Source organism: Stomoxys calcitrans, chromosome 1 (genome assembly GCF_963082655.1).
Source record: "Stomoxys calcitrans chromosome 1, idStoCalc2.1, whole genome shotgun sequence".
Lineage (NCBI taxonomy): Eukaryota > Metazoa > Arthropoda > Insecta > Diptera > Muscidae > Stomoxys > Stomoxys calcitrans.
The window spans coordinates 118,911,049-118,932,802 of NC_081552.1; the positions used below are offsets into that span (position 1 = coordinate 118,911,049).

The 21,754-nt window shown below is 38.0% G+C and overlaps 1 protein-coding gene across 5 annotated transcripts in view; it reads left to right on the forward strand.

The window, feature by feature from the left end:
- LOC106094038 (uncharacterized) overlaps positions 1 to 9,776 on the forward strand; it is a 135,953-nt gene extending 126,177 nt beyond the window's left edge. For all 5 annotated transcript variants that reach the window (XM_059360875.1, XM_059360874.1, XM_059360877.1 and 2 more), the window contains exons 9-10: positions 7,133 to 7,226; positions 7,327 to 9,776. In XM_059360875.1, the coding sequence (XP_059216858.1) occupies positions 7,133 to 7,226; positions 7,327 to 7,673 (441 nt within the window). In that variant the 3' untranslated portion in view covers positions 7,674 to 9,776. The remainder of the gene's footprint in view (positions 1 to 7,132; positions 7,227 to 7,326) is intronic.
- Positions 9,777 to 21,754: the final 11,978 nt, after the last annotated feature.

Here is a 21,754-nt window from a genome sequence, read left to right on the forward strand (position 1 = left end):
AGCGGTATCGAGCGGAAAGTCTCAGTGAGAGGTCGGGCGGCACCGGCTCTTGCACAAATACTGAGTACCTATGATGCTCGCTATGACAAGGCGAGTTATTGGCGCCTTTAAATAACCAATGGTCACCCTGTTCCCGCAGCGATCAGTCCTTTGGACCCGCTCACCTACTGGAGCTTGACGAGGATCGCCATCTCCACGTTAAAAAGTGTGTCCCAACAACAATAACCAAAACACTGAGGCCCACAGAGAAGCCGTGGATGAATAGTGAAATCATTGAACTTATGGTGAAAAGAGATGTACACAGAAAATGTAAAAAAACTAGGTTCAATTAAGAAATGTGTATATTTAAATAAGAAATTTGCTGAAATCGGCCCTTTAGAGGAGTTTATATTTATATTGATTAACAATTTTGGCAATTTGGACTTGTGATAAGCTCAAAATTTCATTTAAAGAGGTTATTTATCCATAATCCAATTATTTGAAAGTTGACCTTTCTTTTAAGCATTTTTTTTTTGCTATATTAATAAAAATAAATAACTGATATTTTTCACAAGAAAAAAATCTTTTTTTAATCCAGCTGATTGAAATGACTATAATGATTTCTAAATACAATGTTTTGAGATTGACTACCACCGTTTGTCTTTTGAACTCAACTGCCTTCTCCAGTCTTCTTTAGCCGTTGTTGAAGTCTTCCATTGCTGGCAGAGATGCCGGAATTATGCTGCCGAATTTGTTTCCCACAGGTGTTCCATGCTGACGATGCGTCTGCTCCACAGGTTCAGTAGCCGTGTGAAAGTGTCATATTGCAGTTTCACAATATGTGGAAAAATTATTTCAAAGTGCTGACTTAGCGGCGCTTGTAATGAAGAAGTAGGGCAGCACAGTGGTTTGTGGTGTCTGAGATGTGTTAACTCTTCCCCCTCTAAAAATCTGCGCCCCGTTGCAGTATAGTTAGGTTCCTCTTCGTTGTTACTTTCCTGCAGGTTAACATAACGAGCCCAGCTAGTAGGAACAGGCCCAATGATCCTGATATCATGACCCTTGTCGTCTTCTCCTTAAGGTAGCCCAGAAGCCGTATATTTGTTGATGCTATTTCATGTACTAGATTTAGGTTTATAAATAAATATTGGGTTGACACATAAAGTAATCTATATTCATTCCGTTTTATATATATTCTATAATAATATGATTATGATGATTTAGTTTCGAGACGATGATGTTGTTTGGTTCGCTGTAGGCCGAGTCTACATATTTTATACTTTTTTTTGTAGCATTTTGAGAATTTAAATCCGATTTAATTTCTTTTGTATGAAGTCATGGCTCATTGACAAGCAGCTTTTTACATTTATAAAACTCTTTTAGGAATGAGTTTCGAAATTGTATATTTGCGTTATATGTTTTCCGACTTCATACCAAATTTGCTTACTTTGCTTCATTCCACCTGAATTGGGAGTTTACTACCAATAGTTATATTTAGGTCCTAACAGCATCAAATCAGAGCTTTACAACATTGACTCAAACGAAATGTCAATGCAATATTTAAATCTGTCGCCTGAAAAGCGACAATACATGACCGGCACTTAGCGCCAAATAATTTTTTTTTAATTTCCACTTTATGACGTTTGCATCGATAAATGGTTGAAAGAATTGTCGGATACGAATCTTGAAGTCATTAAATCTGCAAGTCTAGATATGCATAACATTTGATTCCGTAATTTTAATACTAAGTTCTTGCAACAAATAGTAGATTGATAACTTCTATAGCAATATGATTTGATGTGTATGTGTTAAACTCCAGGCAGAAAAATAGTGAAAAGTGTAATTATTGTCAGGTATAAATAGGGTTCATCCAAAATGAACGACCACGAACCGAAAGTCCTCAAAACGAGAGCCCACATAACATTCGCTTGGACAAAAGCGAAAATAAAACTTAATTACTAAGAGTAAAAGTAATGTGTCTGGTTGATACTTAAAACAATAAAATTAATTTTTCTTTTCCTTCATACATTTCAGTTACGATCAGATCGAAATGCCAGCATGTTTTATAAATTCAGCCAGTATTATGAACATTGGATAGTCCATGGATTTAAGAAGTTCATCCACTTAGTACTTAGAACTTAGTAAAGACCTCATAATTATTCCTTAATTGTTCATTCATTTGCATCAAAAATCACATTTTACGCCATCCTTGAACAGTGTCCAGTAAACAGCCTGTTAAATGACTTGATAGTGTGGGGACTAACATAAAAGTTCAAGAACCGGGGTCTGTTTATAATTTCCGGAAAGAAATTCGTCACACGTTGTCCTTTATTTATTGTATCTTTCATTCATTCAGTATGAGCATTTCAGCTGGGGTGAGATGGATGTCAAGAGGTACACCAACATTAACAGCAATATTTCCTATATATTCGACTGTTTCATCAAACGAAATCCCCGAATGACTTAGTGACCATACCACATGACAGTTTTCAATTGACGATGAGTTCAAAGTAGCATGGAAGAGCGAAACAATAAAATTGTCCGTACATTCACACGACAAGGCCTTGCACGCCGCAAGGCTGTCCGTGAAATTCATATAATCCGTGCAATTGTCCTCACAAATAATTTGAAGGGCCTTTACCAGCGTCAAATAATAATTTTTTGTGTGCCAAATAGTACTTGTTGGTACCAAATAGTACTTATTGGTACCAAATAGTACATTTTGATACTAAATATAGTACATTTTGGTACCAAATAGTTCTTTTTGGTACCAAACATTACTTTTTGGTAACAAATAGTACTTTTTGGTGTCAAAAAGTACTATTTGGTACCGAATTCCACCGTTTCCATACAAAATTTTTAGTGTTACAGACCTATACATATACCCAATTTCACATTTCCAACTCCATTCGTTAAGTGGTACGGGAAGAAGTACAATTCGTAAAGTTGTACGAAAAATAGTACATCTCGTACCTTTTTAGTGCAAATGTGTTGAGTTCAATTTGTTTATTCAACTAAAACTAGTGACGATAGGTTACAAAGCATTGTAATGAAAGTCACGGTTGTAACAAATAATACATAAGAAATAAAGTAGTTTCTTCTCTTAAACGAACATTTAGTGCCATTACACGTTAATGAATTTCACATTTAACTAACAACACATTCCTTGAAAGTTAAATTCAAACATAAACACCAATAGGTAAAGTAACAAAACATAAACTTCAATTTTAAGTCGAATAAATGTCTTATCTAAAATATTCCTAGCTTATCTCTACAATGATTCATCTTATTTGGGGTTACAGCTTTCGCCAGAACATCGCCAATCATCTCGGGTGTAGAATGGTATTCCAGTCGAACGTCTACATCGTCAATTTTCTGCCGTATAAATTTGGTTTTGATATCAACATGTTTCGTTCTCGATTAATAGCTACTGTTTAGTGGTAGTAGAATTTGCACTTCCAGGATAAGTTCGGCTTCCAACCTTTTTATCCAAACAGATTCTTGTATGGCTGCGGTAATTGACATAAATTCCGCATCCGTAGATGATAATGCAACAGTCTTTTGCTTTCTTGTTGCCCATGTAACGGCTGCATACTGATGTATAAATACATACTCGGTGGTAGATTTGCGGTCATCTACATTACCACCCCAGTCAGCATTACCAAAGCCTTTGGTTGTGTCGTTTGGTCGCTTTCTTTACACCAAACTTTTGTCCAAAGTCCCATTTAGATATCTCATAATCGTTGTCACTGCTTCCCAATAGGGTTTACCGGGATTTGAGGCGAAACGACTAAGAACATTGACTGCATAGCAAATGTCCGGACGAGAAACCTTCGCTGCAAATAGAAGGCACCCAATTTCTTGCATGTATGGCACCTCCGACATTCGTGTCTGTTCATTGGCATCTTTTGGGGACATATTGGATGATATTTTTTGATTGTAGTCCATAGGTGTAGATGTTGGATTGCAATCGCTCATACCGAAATGGCGTAAGACATCAGAAATATATTTAGTTTGGTCAATATAATTTTCATTTTCTTTCAGTGAGATGTTCAGGCCCAGTATAGACGAAGCCTCGCCTAAGTCCTTCATTCATAAGTCCTTCATTCAATTTACAGGCGAGCTCTTTCAAATACGTGATCGATTGCATGCTGTTTGAGAATATTAATGTGCAATATACAACATAATACCATCAGCAACTTTATGGTATATACATTGGTCAACGTCACTTCTATTGAGACCCATAGCGACTAATTCATGATTTAAAGTCTCATTCCATACGCGACCAGATTGCTTTAGGCCGTATATGGACTTGACCAACTTGAAAACATTGTCGGACCCTTCAGGCCGTTTCACACATACAGTCTCTTTTAATCATCCATTTGATGAATGAAAAAATCATATTTGACAGCTAATGACAACAAAAAACGCATCATACCTGACCACCGGAGTGCATGTGTCATTATAGTCGACGCCTTTTACAACTAGTCTGGCTTTCCAAGTGCATGTCATACTTTGTTTTAAAAACCCATCTTGAGTCGATAGCTCGTTGATCTGCTGGCAGCTTTGTTAATATTTCCACGTTTTGTTAATACTTAACGAATTCATTTCATCTTCCATAGCTTTTGTGCACTGTGATGAAACTCTGTGGATAGAGCAACTTCTACTGATTGTGGATCGTCCGAAACAAAATCTTTTGCACAAAATAGGTTCGTCGTTTGCTTTTTTCTGGCTATTCGATCGGATCGCCGTACAACTACATCTTCAATAACAGATAGCTTCATAGTTGCATTTGGAGTCCATTCGTCCTCGTTGGTCATTTGGAGGCCAATTATCGTCATCATAGTAGTCACTATGATGACGATAATAACTTTTCCATTCTCCAAAAATACTACTTCGCAGTTTATGATGATCATGTTGTCACTTGGATTAAACAATCTATAAGTTTTGCTGGTTTCGCTGTATCCCATTCTGTTGCATTCCACTGATTTCGCATCAAGCTTTTTGCGCTTTTCTTTTGGAATGTGAACAAGCGCTGTGTAGGCAAAAACTCGGAAAAAATTTAAATTTGGACGACGACTAGACCAGGACTTCTAGTCTCGTTTCGACAAGGTACTATGTTTATTAAATACCCTCCGATACCAAAAAACGATTGTCCATGCATCTTACATGTTCAACAAGCGTTCGGTTTATACGCTCGGTCACACCTTTCTGTTCTGGTGAATAAGGACATGTTTTTTTATGAATAATTCCATTGGCCTTCAAAAACTATGAGAATTCTCCGCTTAGGCACTCCTTTCAATGATCTGTTCTTAAAATCTACATCTTTTTCGAGCACTGATTTTCGACAATTGTCTTGAAACTAACAAAAGTTTTAAAAACATCAGACTTTCTGCGAATAGGATACACGAACAGTTTTCTTGAAAAGTCGTCGACAAAGGTAACAAAATATCGTGTGCCACTAAATGAAGCATCTTTCAGTGGCCCGACTACATCGCTATGTACCAAGTTTAACAATTCTGTAGCACGAGTGCCCTCATTTCAATGTGGCCGCCTAGTTTGCTTGCCTTTCAGGCGTGTAGTGCAAGGCTTGTTGCTTTCCTTCGAAAACTTAACGCCAAAGCTTGCCTCTTAAACGCCACGCAGATTTTTATTACAAATATAGCCCATCCTACGTTGCCATATATCAAAATCGTTACTTAACAAAAACGACTGGCTTTTCCTGGTGATCGCTTTGGTATTCAGTTGGTATAAATCGTTATGCAGAAAAGACTGTGTTTTCTGCTGAAAACGACATGTCAACATCGCCCGCACATTTCACAGCGATTTCATTGCCGTTAGTCACAACAACTTTTTTCTCAGTTTCGCTTCTGTTGTACATGTACATTGTTCGCTATGTCTCTTTCTCGCAAATACACGCCACAATGAGGAATAGATCCCGTTGCACGAAGAAGCAATAAGGTAGAAGCAAAAAACTTAATTGTTTTTGTTGGCTTTTTTGCTTTTAGCGTTTGCACCATTGCCACATTTCTTGCTGGGACAATTTTTGGAAATGTGGCCGTAACCTTTACAGTTTTATCACTGGAATTGCTTTTTCTCTCGTTTGGAAGGCTTTGTGTACAGAGTAGTTTGGTTTTTGGAGGGTATCGTCGAATTTTGCGACTTGAAGCAGGAAATTTTTTTCCATATCCACAGTCAGATTTTCTTTTGAATTTTCGACGGCCATAACTAGTGTTCGGAAATTGTCAGGCAATCCTCTAGCATCAATGGGGCTGTTATTCATTAACGATGTTTAATCTAGCATTTTTTACTTTTAATGCAATGATGACCAATTCGTTAAAATATTCCTGTATGGAGGAATAGTTCTGCAGTTTTAAATTAACTATGTAGTTGTTTTAGCAGTTCCACCTTTCTCGTTAGACCTGTGCCCTCATATGCCGCCATAAGTGTATTCCATGCTTCCTTAGCTGTTGCTATATGACCATAATTGCTGGGGTCGATCATGAGGGTAATTTTAGCCAATGAACGTTAATTGATGTTGGCTTCCTTAGCGTCTAGTTCGTCAGCCTCTACAACTTTGCAGCATCCCTTTATTACTATAAAAGACTTCGCCTGTCTTTTCCAAACGTCAAAGTTTTCTCTTCCTCGAAGAACCTCTAATTGGAACGTCCATTAGTGCCATTAAACGTTAATAATACGTTAATGAATTTCACATTTAACTAACAACAATATGTATACAAATCAAGATCTTTCTGGCCCATCGATCTATTGCAACCTTCATGCTAAATTTCAAGATGTCATTTCATGCCCAACTTTTACTATTTTTTTTTACCTTTGTGCCAATGCCCTATAAAGTGAATGTCAAGAGTTCAACTAAAACTATTTTAGTCCACCTTCCCAAACAAATGGAACCAGTGTGCGCTGCATCCTAGACCAGAGCATGATCGCAATTGACTGGAGAGAGATAGAAGCTTGGGGACTTCTCCCTCCAGATGCGTCCATCGTGTTGTGGGGATGTCAATCCCTCTAGATTTGACAATCGCAACTTAACGTTATGTACTTGTTTATTATTACTCTATTTGCACATACATATGTATTATATACTATTTAGTTATTTCAACCAAAAATATTGCTTCTTTTATCTTCGTTGCAGTCTAACAATTTTTCACCAAAGCAATGGGAGTCTCTGTTTAAAAAAATTTTGAGTAAAAAGGAACTCTTACCCAACTGGAAATCATATGTAACTGGTGAGTTAAACGACACTTGGAAATTGGAACATTTCAACAACATAACATCACAAGTGAAGTCAATAACATTCATCACCTTTCTCGTTGTTGTCATTCCCAGAAATTCTTAATAACTTGGTGGCTGATTGTAATTTTGAAGAATTATTGCAATGTTTTCCCAGCGAGGTGATTCCAAGCCGTAACGCCGAATTATGGACCAAAGAATTCAATACTGAGTGTGTAGCAGCAATTGATACAAACAATGGAGGACTGATATTTGAAGAACCCAACGATAATATTCTTAAACGGGTTCACATGCCCATGGATAATGTCGACGAGAGCAATGTGTTCGAACTGATATTGAGGAAAGCTGTCTCAAAACAACGTAGCATTGCTTTACGTTCCATGATCGAGTCCACTGGAAAACAATTATTCGACGCCACTAGTAATCCAATGTATAATCTTTAATTATTAAACAATTTATAGATTGTGAGATGTAGGGATGCGGAGCACGTTTATAGTGAATGAGAAGAGCTAGTTCTGAAGGTTGTGCTACAACGAATATTTTCGTTTTTCTTCAATATTGGCTATGCCATATTAACCCATAACAAATAGTCATTAATACGATCTCAAATGTTTAGGAACAAATAGATGCTGAATATCGAATTCGCTATATGCTGTTCTAATGAATGTGTAGTAGTTAGAAAATATTAAATTAGTTTATCTTTGAATATCTTGCAATAGATTTCAAACAAAAAATGTTACATTTTAAATATCCAAATATTTACATTATTCTATATTTATTCTTTCGATAGTATACGTATACCTACTACAACACATATGCAAGTAATATTATTGATCTTAAGATTCCATCAACTTTACAAATTATTCTACATCCTTAAAAGTTTCGTAAATTTCCATGCATTATGTAACCGACAAATGTGTGCGGAAAATCTAAGATATTAACTAATACATACAACTTAATGTATTACAACACTAGTGCACAATGTTTTTACAAATTTATTTTTTATCATTAACGGTTTATTATTCATATTGATTCCATTCCAAACATGCTGAAGGAACATGTATTAAAGGTATTTTTTGTTTTTTATACCCTCCACCATAGGATTGGGCTATAATAATTTCGTCGTTCCGTTTGTAACACCTCAAAATATTCGTCTAAGACCCCAAAGATGTATATAACATATATTCATGGTCGTCATGACATTCTAAATCGATCTAGCCATGTCCGTCCGTCTGTCCATCCATCTGTCCGTCCGTCGAAGCACTCAAACTTTAAAAAGAGTAAAGCTAGGCACTTGAAATTTTGTACGAATACTTTTTATTGGTGTAGGTCTGTTGTGATTGTAAATGGGCCATTTCTATCCATGTTTTGATGTAGCTGCCATATAAACCGGTTTTGGATCTTGGCTTCTTGATCCACTGGAGGGCGCAATTCATATCCGATTTGGCTGAAATTTTGCATAAGGTGATTTGTTATGGCTTCCAACAATTGTGCTAAGTATGGTTCAAATCGGCCCATTTCCAGACTTAGCTGCCATATAAACCGATCTGGAAGCTTGACTTCTTGTTTTGTCTCGCAGCAACTATGCCATGTATGGTCAAGTCGTTTTATAACATGATATAGCTCCCATATGAACCGATCTCCCGAGCCCTTACTTGAGCCCCTAAAGAGCACAACTTTTATCCTAATTGGCTGAAATTTTACACAATAACTTCTACTATGGTTTCCAACATGCAATCCAATTATGGTCTGAATCGTACCATAACTTTATATAGCTCCTATAAAAAGATACCAGGCAAAGAACTCGACAAATGCGATCCATGGTGGAGGGTATATAAAATTCGGCCCGGCCGAACTTAGCACGCTTTTACTTGTTATAAGCATACAAATACTGACGGACTTCAGGTCATACGGAAGCTGCCATTACACGATGAGACATGTCGTATGTAATTTCAAATATAACACAAATTTAATATGAAAACTGGATATTGGAATAAATATGCAACGTTTTCGATTGAATCGAGCTTTTATTTCATCGAATATACATGTAGACACATGTTTAAAAAAAGTACAATGCATATGACAATACATGCCGATTGGAGCGCGCTCTAATCGTATATGACGGACATAGGACAAGTCTTATGAATACAGAAAGTGACAGCTCATATGACATGTCTAATCGTCTAATAGGAGTTTAAATTATACGAGTATATATTATCAACATCAACATACAAATTCGTAATTATGTATTTTGAGTGTTGATTGGTTTTTTACGCATGTTATTTATATTAGATTGACTGCGACATGGATTTTGTTATACATTCCCAAGGAAATCTTAACTAGAAGATCTTAGATCTTGCTGTGAAATGGCTTCATGTATGACCAAACAGTTTGATTTGTTCGGCCAAACACTTTTGTATTCATACTTATAATTAGTTTTACTTAAGTTTTCTTAACGAAAGTTTTTGCTTTTAATTTATTTTTTTTTAACGATAATACTCTAAATTTGTCAATAAAGTGATATTTCAATTAGATAAAGTTCATAATTTTCAATGTCTCCGTATTATTTAACAGTAAAATTGCTCATGAGGGCCTGGTGATTCAAACATAAAATGAGCAATCAACAAGTGCCGTTGAATCCCGATAAGCCATCATTGAAGGAATCGGCCAATTTTCGATTTAAAGGGTTTTATATTTAATTATAAGCGGCTTTGTGTGCCGAAATCCCCATATAACTTCAATGGTAACTGGAGGGCGCATTTTTTTTTTAACGATTTAGCTAAAATTTTGCATTTGGTGTTCTATTGAGATTTCAAACTTGCGTGTCAAAAATGGCCTGATTCGGTCAATAACCTGATAATTTAACCAATCTGGCAATACTAGTTAGAATTCTAAAAAATATCCGTACAGCAATTTATATTGACAATAACGCATTTTCTGCCTAACTTAAAAAAAAGTTGTTCTATTTGAAATTGAAACAGAGAACCCTATGGTCTGCAGCTGAACAATATCCGATTGTATGAATTGTTTGAAGACTGAATGAATGTAGCGCAAATATGTGAATGAAGGGAATGGCACGCCGCAAAAAGTATAGGCTGCTGCAAAGTGCCGTATTCACAAAAAGTTTTGGAGCCTTTATAAACTACTAAAAAGCACACGGGATAGCTGTGAGCACCACACAAGCTGGAACATTGAGGTCCGATCTATGTGGTGTGCACAGGTTGCGGATAGTGGAATGATCCATCCGTAGTAACTGTGACTGCAGTCGCGGACAATCAGCGGTATCGAGCGGAGAGTCTCAGTGAGAGATCGGGTGGCACTGGCTCTTGCTCAAATACTGAGTGCCTACGATGCTCGATATGACAAGGCGAGTTATTGGCGCCTTTAAATAACCAATGACCACCCTGTTCCCGCGGCGATCGGTTCTTTGGACCGGAACGAGCTTGCTCACCTACAGGAGCTTGACGAGGATCGCCACCTCCACATGAAAATGTGGTTACAACAACAACAACTAAAATGCATTTGCAATAAAAACCGTATTCACGAACATTTAATAGCCTATTAAGGCCTAAAAAAGCTTTGATAAGTGAGCATAACTTATTGTAGTCTCTGACCTACTTTTACAAAATAGTAACCTCACTTAACCTTAAGTAACCGTTGAGAGGAGCGGACGTGTTTCCATTTCGCTCCTCGAAGAGAAAAAAATCCGTATCTCGGAATAAAGCCTTTCAGAAGTAGGCTTAATACGGACTCCAAAGACCCAACAGCTCAAGATTGGGAAGATTAGGATAGGCAAATATCCGCATATTGAGCCAACAGGTGTTGCAGTGGAGGAACACTTGATACCGCCTAAAGGGCAAGGGGTCGAAGAAGAGACAATCACCAACTCTCTCAACATTGGGAAGACTAGAATAAGCAAAGATCCTAATACTATAACATCAGGCAGTGCAGGGGCGAGAGACCCAACACAGCCTAACGAAAAGGGACCAGACGACGGAACCATCAATGACTTTCTCGAGATTAGGAGGGCTGGGATGCATAAAGATCCCAATGCGGACATATCAGGCAGTGCTGTGACAGAGAACTCTATGCCGCCTAATCACAGGGAGCAGACGATGAGACCATAACCTGCTCCAAAGAAGTATGTAAGAAGAAGACCCTTATTTTGGAACATCAGGCGGTGCATGGACGGGAGACTCAATACAGCCTTAAAAATTGGGAGCAGACGATGAGATGAGATCGCCCATCTAATGGAGAACCAATGATTGAGATCATCCAGATATACTCCCACCGGAGCGAGACTGCTACACACGCTCTGATGGAGAAAATCAGCAAGGGCAAGATTCATATTGCCTTAATTCAGCAGCCATGGACGACCCGGTACAATGTTTCTGCCCTGAACCATATAAACTATCAATTATTCCATGCTATCACAGGTACTCGGCCGAGGACCTGCGTTATTTGCCATAAAATTTTAAATTATATATTTTCCCCAGAGTTGTCAACGTCGAATGCAACAGGGAGACTGTGGAGAATATGTACATGTGTACATATGTACATGTACATCACTATATCTGCCTTTCGACTCTTCGACACCGCCACCGCCACCTACGTCGGAGCTGCAACGGCTGTTGAGGAAAGCAAAACAGACAGGAAATGAGGTACTAACAGTATGCGATCCGAACTCTCACCAAATTTCGTGGGGAAGTACCAACATTAATAAGGGGGGCCAAGCCCTGGCAGAATTCTTGAATACTAACGACCTAATAACACTTAATATTGGTAACACCGCTACCTTTGTTAATAGGATTAGTGAGGAGGTTTTAGAAGTTCGGAAAATCTAATAGATGAGGTTCAGGATTGGAGGGAGCATTCCTTCTTAGACCATCGCTACATTAGTTTTGGAATAGCACGACCAGCGCCGAATCCGATAAGCTTCAGTAGTTGAAAACCAACTGGCCCCCCTAGGTACCCCATCCGAAATTTGGATACCAAAATTTTTACTTTAAAAGAGCACACAAAATTTCACTAAAATCGAACCACCCATCACCGAGATCTGGCGTTTCTGAAAATTAGGGTAAGGGTCCACCCCCTCTTCAGATATCAAAAAATGTAGTACCCTATTTTCACCACACCATCTGTGAAAATTTCAAGAAAATAGGTTCAGCCGTTTTTGATTGTATAAAGACCACACAAACAAACATACAAACACAAATTGATTTTTATACCCACCACCGAAGGATGGGGGTATATTCATTTTGTCATTCCGTTTGCAACACATCGAAATATCCATTTCCGACCCTATAAGGTATATATATTCTTGATCAGCGTAAAAATCTAAAAAAATAGAGATATTGAGCTGAAACTTTGCACAGATTCTTTTTTTGGCCATAAGCAGGTTAAGTTCGAAGATGGGATATATCGGACTATATCTTGATACAATATATCGATCCGCCGATTTTGGGTCTTAGGCCAATAAAAGCGACATTTATTATCCGATTTTGCTGAAATTTTGGACAGTGAGTTATGTTAGGCCCTTCGACATACTTCTGCAATTTGGCCCCGATCGGTTCAGACTTGGATATAGCTGCCATATAGACCGATCCGCCGATTTAGGATCTTAGGCCCATAAAAGCCACATTTATTATCCGATTTTGCCAAAATTTGGGCCAGTGAGTTGCGTAAGGCAACGCATCTGGTCCTCCATGGACTACAACTAATCTAGGCTGAAGAATAAATTATATAAAAGGTTTAAACGCTTAGGGTCAACGTCTGACTTTTCGATGTATTCTTTAGCAAGATGCGAATATAATAAAGAAAACAAATTGGCATATGGTAGTTATTTGTATAAAATTAGAAATCAATTGAAATCAATTCCTAAATCTTTCTATAGATTTGTAAATTCAAAGCGCCGTTGTAATGGTTTACCGAACTTTTTTAGATATTAAGCTAAAGTAGCTGATAACGATTCAGGCATTGCCGACATCTTTGCTGACTTTTTTAGTACTACTTATTTAGATAATTACACGCAATCAACAATTGGTGAAAACGTAGTACTCGTAGTAATTTAAGGTCACTGAAGATAACTTTTAATCCCGGTCCAGATGGAACTAGAGAAAATTCTGACTGACACTATTTCACATCAAGTCTCTTCTATATTGTCTCCCTACCAACATAGGTTCCGGAAATCGAATTCGACGATAACAAATATTTTAAAATTTACTTGTTTGGTCAACGATGGCTTTAGGGAACGCTACCAAACGGATACTATATATACCGATTTTAGTAAAGCATTTGATAAAGACAACCACAACCTTCAATTAAGAAAAATAGACCTTATTAGTTTCAGTTCATCTTTATTAAAGTGGATCAGATCATATCTGACTGGACGTACTCAAAGAGTTAAATTTGGTACTGCAGTTTCCAAATCAATTGTTGTCTCTTCAGGTGTTCCACAAAGTGGTCATCTTGGCCCTGTGCTGTTTTGTTTGTTCATAAATGATCTCTCGTATTAAAGCACTCGAATATTTTGATGAATGCAGATGATGATGAACAGTGTTATCTTCAGAATGACCTTGATACTCTTTACGAATGGTGCAATCAGAACTTTATGGAATTTAATTTTTCCAAATGCAAACACATATCATTTTCAAGAATGACCTCTCTTAAAACTAGCTACTTTTTGGTTCCAATCAACTTGAAGTAGTCTATAGCTGTAAAGACCTGGGATTTCTTCTAGACCAACGCTTAAACTTCCGTCAACACATCTCAATGGTTGTAAATAAAGCACGTGGTGCTCCTGGCTTCATGAAACGCTGGAGTAAAGAACTTAATGATTTCTCTGTAACGAAAAACTTATATACGTCGGTAGTCAGAAATAATCTCGAGTATGGTTCAGTGGTATGGGATCCGTACTACAATATTCATTTTGATTTGATAGAATCGATTCAAAAACCATTTCTATTATCTTGTCTCCGTCGAAATGGGTGGGACAGAAGTTCATTACCTTCGTATGAGTACTGAATAAATTTTATAAAGCTTCTTACATTAAAAAGTCGTAGAACCATGCTAAACTTTACGTTTTTGACTCAATTAATTCATGGTCAAATAGATTCCTGCTTTCTTTTGAGTCGAATTTTCTTTAACGTTCCGATCAGACCTACCAGATATTTTGATCTTTTGAAATTTTCTTATTATACAACCAACTATGCCAATATTGATCCTTTTCGGCACCTATGTTATCAATTTAATCAACTGAAAGATATAATATTGGGTTGCCCAAAAAGTAATTGCGAATTTTTTTAAAAGAAAGTAAATGCATTTTAAATAAAACTTAGAATGAACTTTAATCAAATATACTTTTTTTACACTTTTTTCTAAAGCAAGCTAAAAGTAACAGCTGATAACTGACAGAAGAAAGAATGCAATTACAGAGTCTCAAGCTGTGAAAAAATTTGTCAACGCCGACTATATGAAAAATCCGCAATTACTTTTTGGGCAACCCAATAGATCTATCTGAGAATCGAGAAAGTTTAAAAGGAAAATTATATTATTTTTAAATTCATAGGTTAATACATTTGTAAATATATTGTTACTAGCTGAACCCAACCCGCTTCGCTGCGCCTTCTTTAACTTTATATGGCGCAAAATTGTCCTTGGAATATTTATTTTCGACAATTACAGAGATTTTAGTGAAATACCATGCTACGAAAATAGTATATCGCTTAACAAACAGTTTAACAATATAAGTGCCTTTATCTGAATCCCATATGATTGTTATTAGTCTACGAATTTGAGTTTGGATGTAGGATGTACTCCATTCTTAAAATACTTTATTTCAGTCCTATTGTATATTCTCATGATGTCTGATTTAAAGGTGTCTTCGGGGGTGACGCAGTCCCCCAGACACTTGGCCCTGAAAAAATGTCAGCATCGTGCTCTTCTCTCAAATACCATTTATTTAAACCCCATATTGCCATTGGTTTTGAGGGGGAGTTTACAGGATGAGGCGTCCCCCAAAAACATGGTCCCAAAATTGGTTATCAAATTCATTTTCTAATCTCAAATACCTTTCATGTGAGCGGCATGGTCGAAAAATTTTTACCCTTTGGGGAGTGTTTCGGGGAAGGGGTGATGCTCTAAATACATGTTCCTACATTTGGATATCAAATTCGTATTCTACTCCCAAATACCTATATTTGACCTCCATACTGCGATGGTCAGTAAAAAATTGCTGTGGAGTATTTTGGCAAAGGGGTAGACCCCCAGAAAAGTGGTCCCGAAAGTGGGTATCAATTCTTTTTTTACCCTTTAATTCTTTTCATTTAAGCCCTTCATTGACATGGTCGGTAAATATGCCCGATTTAGGGGTGTTTTTGGGAATGGGGTGGTCCCCCAATCACTAAGCTCTGAAAATATATCAGCAACGTGCTCTATTCTCATATATTTGAACCCCATATTGTCATTGGCCTCGAAATTGGATATCAAATTCGTTTTCTAATATCAAATACCATACACTTAAACCTCTTGTTGAAAAAGCCAACAAATATGTCCGGTTTCGGGTATGGGCCCTAAAAACTATGAATATCGAGCTCCACAGTCTTGAAGACCCAAATTGTCTTGGGGAGGAAATACGTCCTACTTGGTTGTTATGGTGGTGGGACGTCCCCTAGACAGTTGGAGACAGTTGGTCCCGAATGTTGATGTCAGATTCATGGTCTACTTCCAAATATCCTTCATTTGAGCTCCATTTTTACATAGTCGGCAAACATGACCGTTTAGGGGGGTGTTTTGGGGGTGGGGCGGCCACTCAATGATTTGGCTTTGAAAATATATATTAGATAATATTGCAATGGTCAGCAAATACTTTCTATTTGGGTGGTGTTATGGGAGTGGGGTGGTCCCATGAACACTTTTCCCGATATTAGATTCGTGCTTTACTTCCAAAAACCTTTCATATATATATATATATATATATATATACATATATATATATATATATATATATATATATATATATATATATATATATATATATATATATATATATATATATATATATATATATATATATATATATATATATATATATATATATATATATATATATATATATATATATATATATATATATATATATATATATATATATATATATATATATATATATATATATATATATATATATATATATATATATATATATATATATATATATGGGAGCTATATCTAAATCTGAACCTAACTTTTCTGTTAATTTTCATCCCTGAATGGATCTCCATTTTGAATACCCCACTGTGCGAGATGCGGCATTGGTCCCAATCGTCGATTCGGGTGTCGATTTCTCATAAGTAGATTTTAGGCCTTTAGATGAAATCTTCTGTTTTTGGATACCTTTTACGAGTAATTCTCGGTCTTTCGGATTCATGGCAGATGCTTTAAAAGCTGTATGTTTAAAAGGTGTAAAAAGCTCTTAACAATCACTTCATTATCATTCTCTAACTCTATAAGCCGTATTTTTTAGGTGAACGGTTAGTTGAAAATAAAATTTTCTTGAATTGTGACACGTTTTCTGGGTTCCAAATGAATACTGAATAAGTCAGGTTAGGTTTTAGATCAGGGCTGCGGAGTCGGAGTCGAGTTTTTGAGACCGGAGTGGGACTTCGGTTCGGATTTGAGCACGCTTGCCCCGACTCCGAACCGGGGTCAGAGTCGAGGGATAGACCCCGCAGCCCTAATTAAGATAAGCATGTTTCTCCATTTTTTTCCACTTTAAATAACCAAAGGCATGGCACCCCCAAAACATTTGGATGTAATGTGAAATAATATTATTTTATTTCAAAGTCTCTTTAGTATTTAATACATTTTATTAAACCAAACCTCTCAGATATGTTCTATTTTGACCCGTAGCTAAGCCCAGAATTTACTAAAAGCTCAAAACAATTCCTTGTGTTGCTTTTGGAAGTACAGGTTTTTGACGTCCCTATGCAGAATATTCTGAACAGTATGGGGATTTAATTTGTATACCCTACACCACTACTGTGGTACAGCGTATTATAACTTAGTGCATTTGTTTGTAACACCCAAAAGGAAGAGAGATAGATCTATTGATAAGTGTACCGATCCACTCAGAATCACTTTCTGATTCGATTTAGCTATGTCCGTCTGTCTGTCTGTCCGTTTGTCTGTCCGAATGTCCATGTTTATTTGTGTACAAAGTACAGGACGCAATTTTCATCCGTCTTCAAATTTGGTACGGACATGTTTTTCGGCCTAGAGACGAAGCTTATTGAAATTGAAAAAAATCGGTTCAGATTTGGATATAGCTTCCATATATAAATTCGTCCGATTTGCAGTAATACAGCAATAAAATAGTCATTTGTTAACCAATTCTCTCGAAATTTGGCAGGAAAGCTTTTCTTACAACTTTCAATATTATTGGTAAATTTCATAGAAATTGGTTCAGATTTGGATATAGCTCCCATATATATGTTCGTCCGATGTGCAGTAATACAGCAATAAACTGGTCATTTGTAGACCGATTCTCTGGAAATTTGGCAGGAAGGATTTTCTTATGACTCTCGATATTACTGGTGAATTTTATAGAAATCGGTTCATATATAGATATATATATCGCCCGATTTTCGCTCCAAGACCCACTGCAAGCGATTTCATTGACCAATCTTCACAAAATTTTGTACAACGGTTTCCTCGACGACTTTTACAATATCCATAAAGTTTGGTCAAAATCGGTTAAGATTTAGATATAGCTCCTATGTCATTTGCAATTTAAATAATCTATTTGGATACATCCGCCGAGGTCCATCTAAATTGGTTCAGAATTAGATGAAGCCCCCTTTTGTTTTTATAGTGTAGGTGTAGGGTATTATAAAGTCGGTACCGCCCTACTGTTACCTTTCCTTACTGGTTTATTGTTACATTTATACAAGTGGAACGTCGACTTAACCGACGAAATTTGTGGAACGGGACATTATGACCAAAGTGGAGCGTCCTTCTCTGAACCGTAACATTTAAGGTCTCCCCGATCTCGGCTTGAGAGCAATACGCAGCATTTGCCGCCGACGAAAAGGCGTAAGCAACATACAAAGGTTACAGCTGAAAACCATGCAAAACATTCCCGTATCGCACAATCAGTATTACAACGCTCATTCTGTTCAAATAATGTTTTTCTGTTCAAATAATGTTTTCCTTTCTCATCTCAGAATACAATAACTGGAAGAAATTTAATATGCTGCAGTGGTATAGCACGAATGTGATATAATGGCTACTGCTCAGAATAACCCGAACTTACAGCGTGGCACGGCCTTAAATTTTGGTAAACATTAGAAATTAAATAAACAAGTAAAAAGGCGTTAAGTTCGGCCGGGCCACCACTTCAGGTATATATGTAAACCACCTATCGTCAAAAAAAAACCCCATCCTTCGGTGGTGGGTATAAAAACCAAAAAATGTTCTGTTGTTTCACTGGTCTTTATATAACTTTGTTTGCCGGAACCTTTAAAATTCAAATGCGATCTACAATTTATACACCGTTGGAATATTTTAACTCAAATGATTTCGTAAAAGATTTATACTTCTAATTACAGACGGACGCTCACCATTCATGGTAATTATTAGGCTGAAAATGAAACCTGGTTGTTTGAGAAGATATTTATGTCAATTGCCGTTACGGGTAACCTTTTCGATATAACCAGTTCTAGATCTTTAGAGTACACCCCAAAGCCCACCTGGTCGTCTAGTTTGGAACCATCCGTATAGAAGTCTATGTAACTTCCAGGAATATCGTAGTTCCAATCGGTTCTATCAGGAATAGTGGTATAGTACTTAGTCGCCACATTACTAAAGAAAAAGCTCCCTTAGCCTCACGGCAGTGGTCGCAGCAATTTGTCTAGCCACAATGTCCAGAGGCATTAGATGTAGCATTAAATTCAGTGCATCAGATGGTATCGTCCTCAGTACGCCTGTCATGCACAAACAAGCCATCCTTTGGAACCGGTTGAGTATTAAACATTACAGGTCTGGCAACTGCAGTATATACCCAATGCATGACGCGCGGTCTTAACCCCCAACTTTTGCCAATGGATCTCTTGCAGGTGTATAGTTGCCTTTCTTGCCCTTTCCAAAATGTTGGATTTGAAGTTCAATTTACTGTCCAGCAAAATACCCAAGTATTTTGGGCTTTCTGTAAATGTAACATTCTCTCCTCTCAAGGAGACAGCTACCATTGCAGGCAACTTGTATCTCCTGCTGAAAAGAACTACTTCTGTCTTGCACGGATTTATACCCAGATCACTTTCGGTAGCCCACCTTGCTGTTGGTTTTACATTATTGAAAGCACCTTCATTGTCAGGAAATGCTTACATTGTATATTCCCTAACAGCGAGAGCACCCTCTGTGTAACCGACTAGGTCGTGAAGGCCTCTCTTCGTGCTGGTGAATTTTACAACTTCTTTATCCAGAGACAATAGTATACTGTTAATGGCTATATGCCAAAGTAGAGGATACGTGACACCTCATTGAAGTGTTCTTCTGATGACCCAGATCCCAAGCCTATCGTAATGCATCTTTTAGTAAGTAGGTTAGGTTAGTATAGGTTGAAAAGAGGGTGCAGATATTGATTCGCCCCATGCCACTAAGCCAGTAATCGGCTTGTTGTGCGCTCTAAAAACTATAAAGTAACCTCTAAAAAGAAAATTTTAAGTTAGGAATTCCGTGCTACTTACAAAATCCTTAATTGTTTTCAATACCACTCCCCTAAGTTGGTTCATGTCTGGTATTGTGTCTCCACCTAAGTGCCGGTATCTGTTAGACGCGAAAGCCGGGCAATGACAAAGGAAATGCTCCAACGTCTCATCATCTTCCCCGCATGCCCTACACATGTGTCCTATGTGTTCCGTTATAATACCAATAGCTATACTGATCTGCTTCTTGCTTCCTTTCAGTAATAACCTTGTCTTCTCGCGATCTGGATCCCCCCATAGGATTTTCGCCATCCTACCGACCGTTTCACTGTTCCACAATGTTGCATGCGCATTCGTCGCCCACTCCCTTAACTCGGACTGCGTCGACTCGAAAGGCTTTGGGTTGACCAAGTTTATTGACGGCATTCCTCTGGCCTTCACCGCCAAATCGTCTGCCCTTTCATTTCCCCTTACTCCGTTATGGCCCGGCACCCAAACGATGCGGGTTTTGCCATTCTCAGAGAAGGCGTTAATCAAGACTGTTCGTGACCTTACTTGGCAATTTTACTGTCGGTAAAGATGTTCATCTCAGTCCCTGATCCATCCGTGTAACATGATCTTCCAAATGGCAATAATAGGGTTCCGTATCTGTATGTCAATGGGTCGGATATCTAGAACAGTCTCCAATGCCCTAGTAGGCATAGTCCTAATCGCTCCGCCTATGCCAAGACAACATGTTCTCTGAACTCGTTGTATGGTCTTTAGGTTGCACTTTTTTCCCATAGCAAACTACTGAGGCGTAAGTAAGTATTGGTTTAATCACGCTCCTGTAGTTCCAGTGGACTATCCTCGGATTCAGGCCCCATTTGGAGCCTACGGCCCGTCTACATTGTGCCCAACATCTGTGAGTCTTTTCAGTACGCTCCTGAATGTGACACTTCCAATTCAGTTTCCTGTCTAAGATCACACCTAAGTGTTTGACCTTGTCAGATATCGAAATTGTCTTATAAAGGAAACGTGGTGCGTTAAGTTGACCCACATTCGACTTCCTCGTGAACAGCCATATTTCAGTCTTCTCTAGGTTAACATTGAGACCTCTGGGTCTAGCCCAGTCATATGCCATATGCAAGACCCTTTCGGCCCTTCTGCACAGCTTGTTCGGATCCTTACCCCTCAGAAGAATTATAACATCGTCTCCTCCTCACTCCTCAGTCAGCATCCGTAATAGGTAATTTATGGTGGTTACCCATAGGAGTGGCGATATAATGCCCCCCTGAGGCGTGGCCTGGTCCACTTTCTCCCTTATATTTATCCCATGGGACACACAATTTATCCACCTGTTCCTGAGCATATGGTTTATCCAGTCTCTAAGGACCCGGTCCACCCGGCACTGGTCTAAGGATTGGATCTGTGTGTCGGTCCGCACATTGTTAAAAGCCTTCTCGATGTCAATGCATACCGCCAGGGTGTACGTTTTGGCATCGAATGATTCTTCTTTTTTATGCACAACCTCGTGCAGGGCAGTCTCCACCGACCTTCCTTTGATATAGACATGCTGTTTGTATTTGAGCAGTTCGCTGGTTGTCCTACTCTCTATCATGGTGTCCACAATACGTTCCATGCTTTTGAGTAGGAAGAACGTAAGGCTTATGGGTCTGTAGGCTTTTGATGTCGCATAACTTGCCGTGCTTGGTTATTAACACCACCCTTACCTACTGCCAGGATTTCGGAGTATATGTAAGTCCTAGGCACGCTGTAAAAATAATGGCCAGATGAGGCGCCAGATAGTCAGCCTCTTTTTTGTAGTAACGCCGGAAATATTC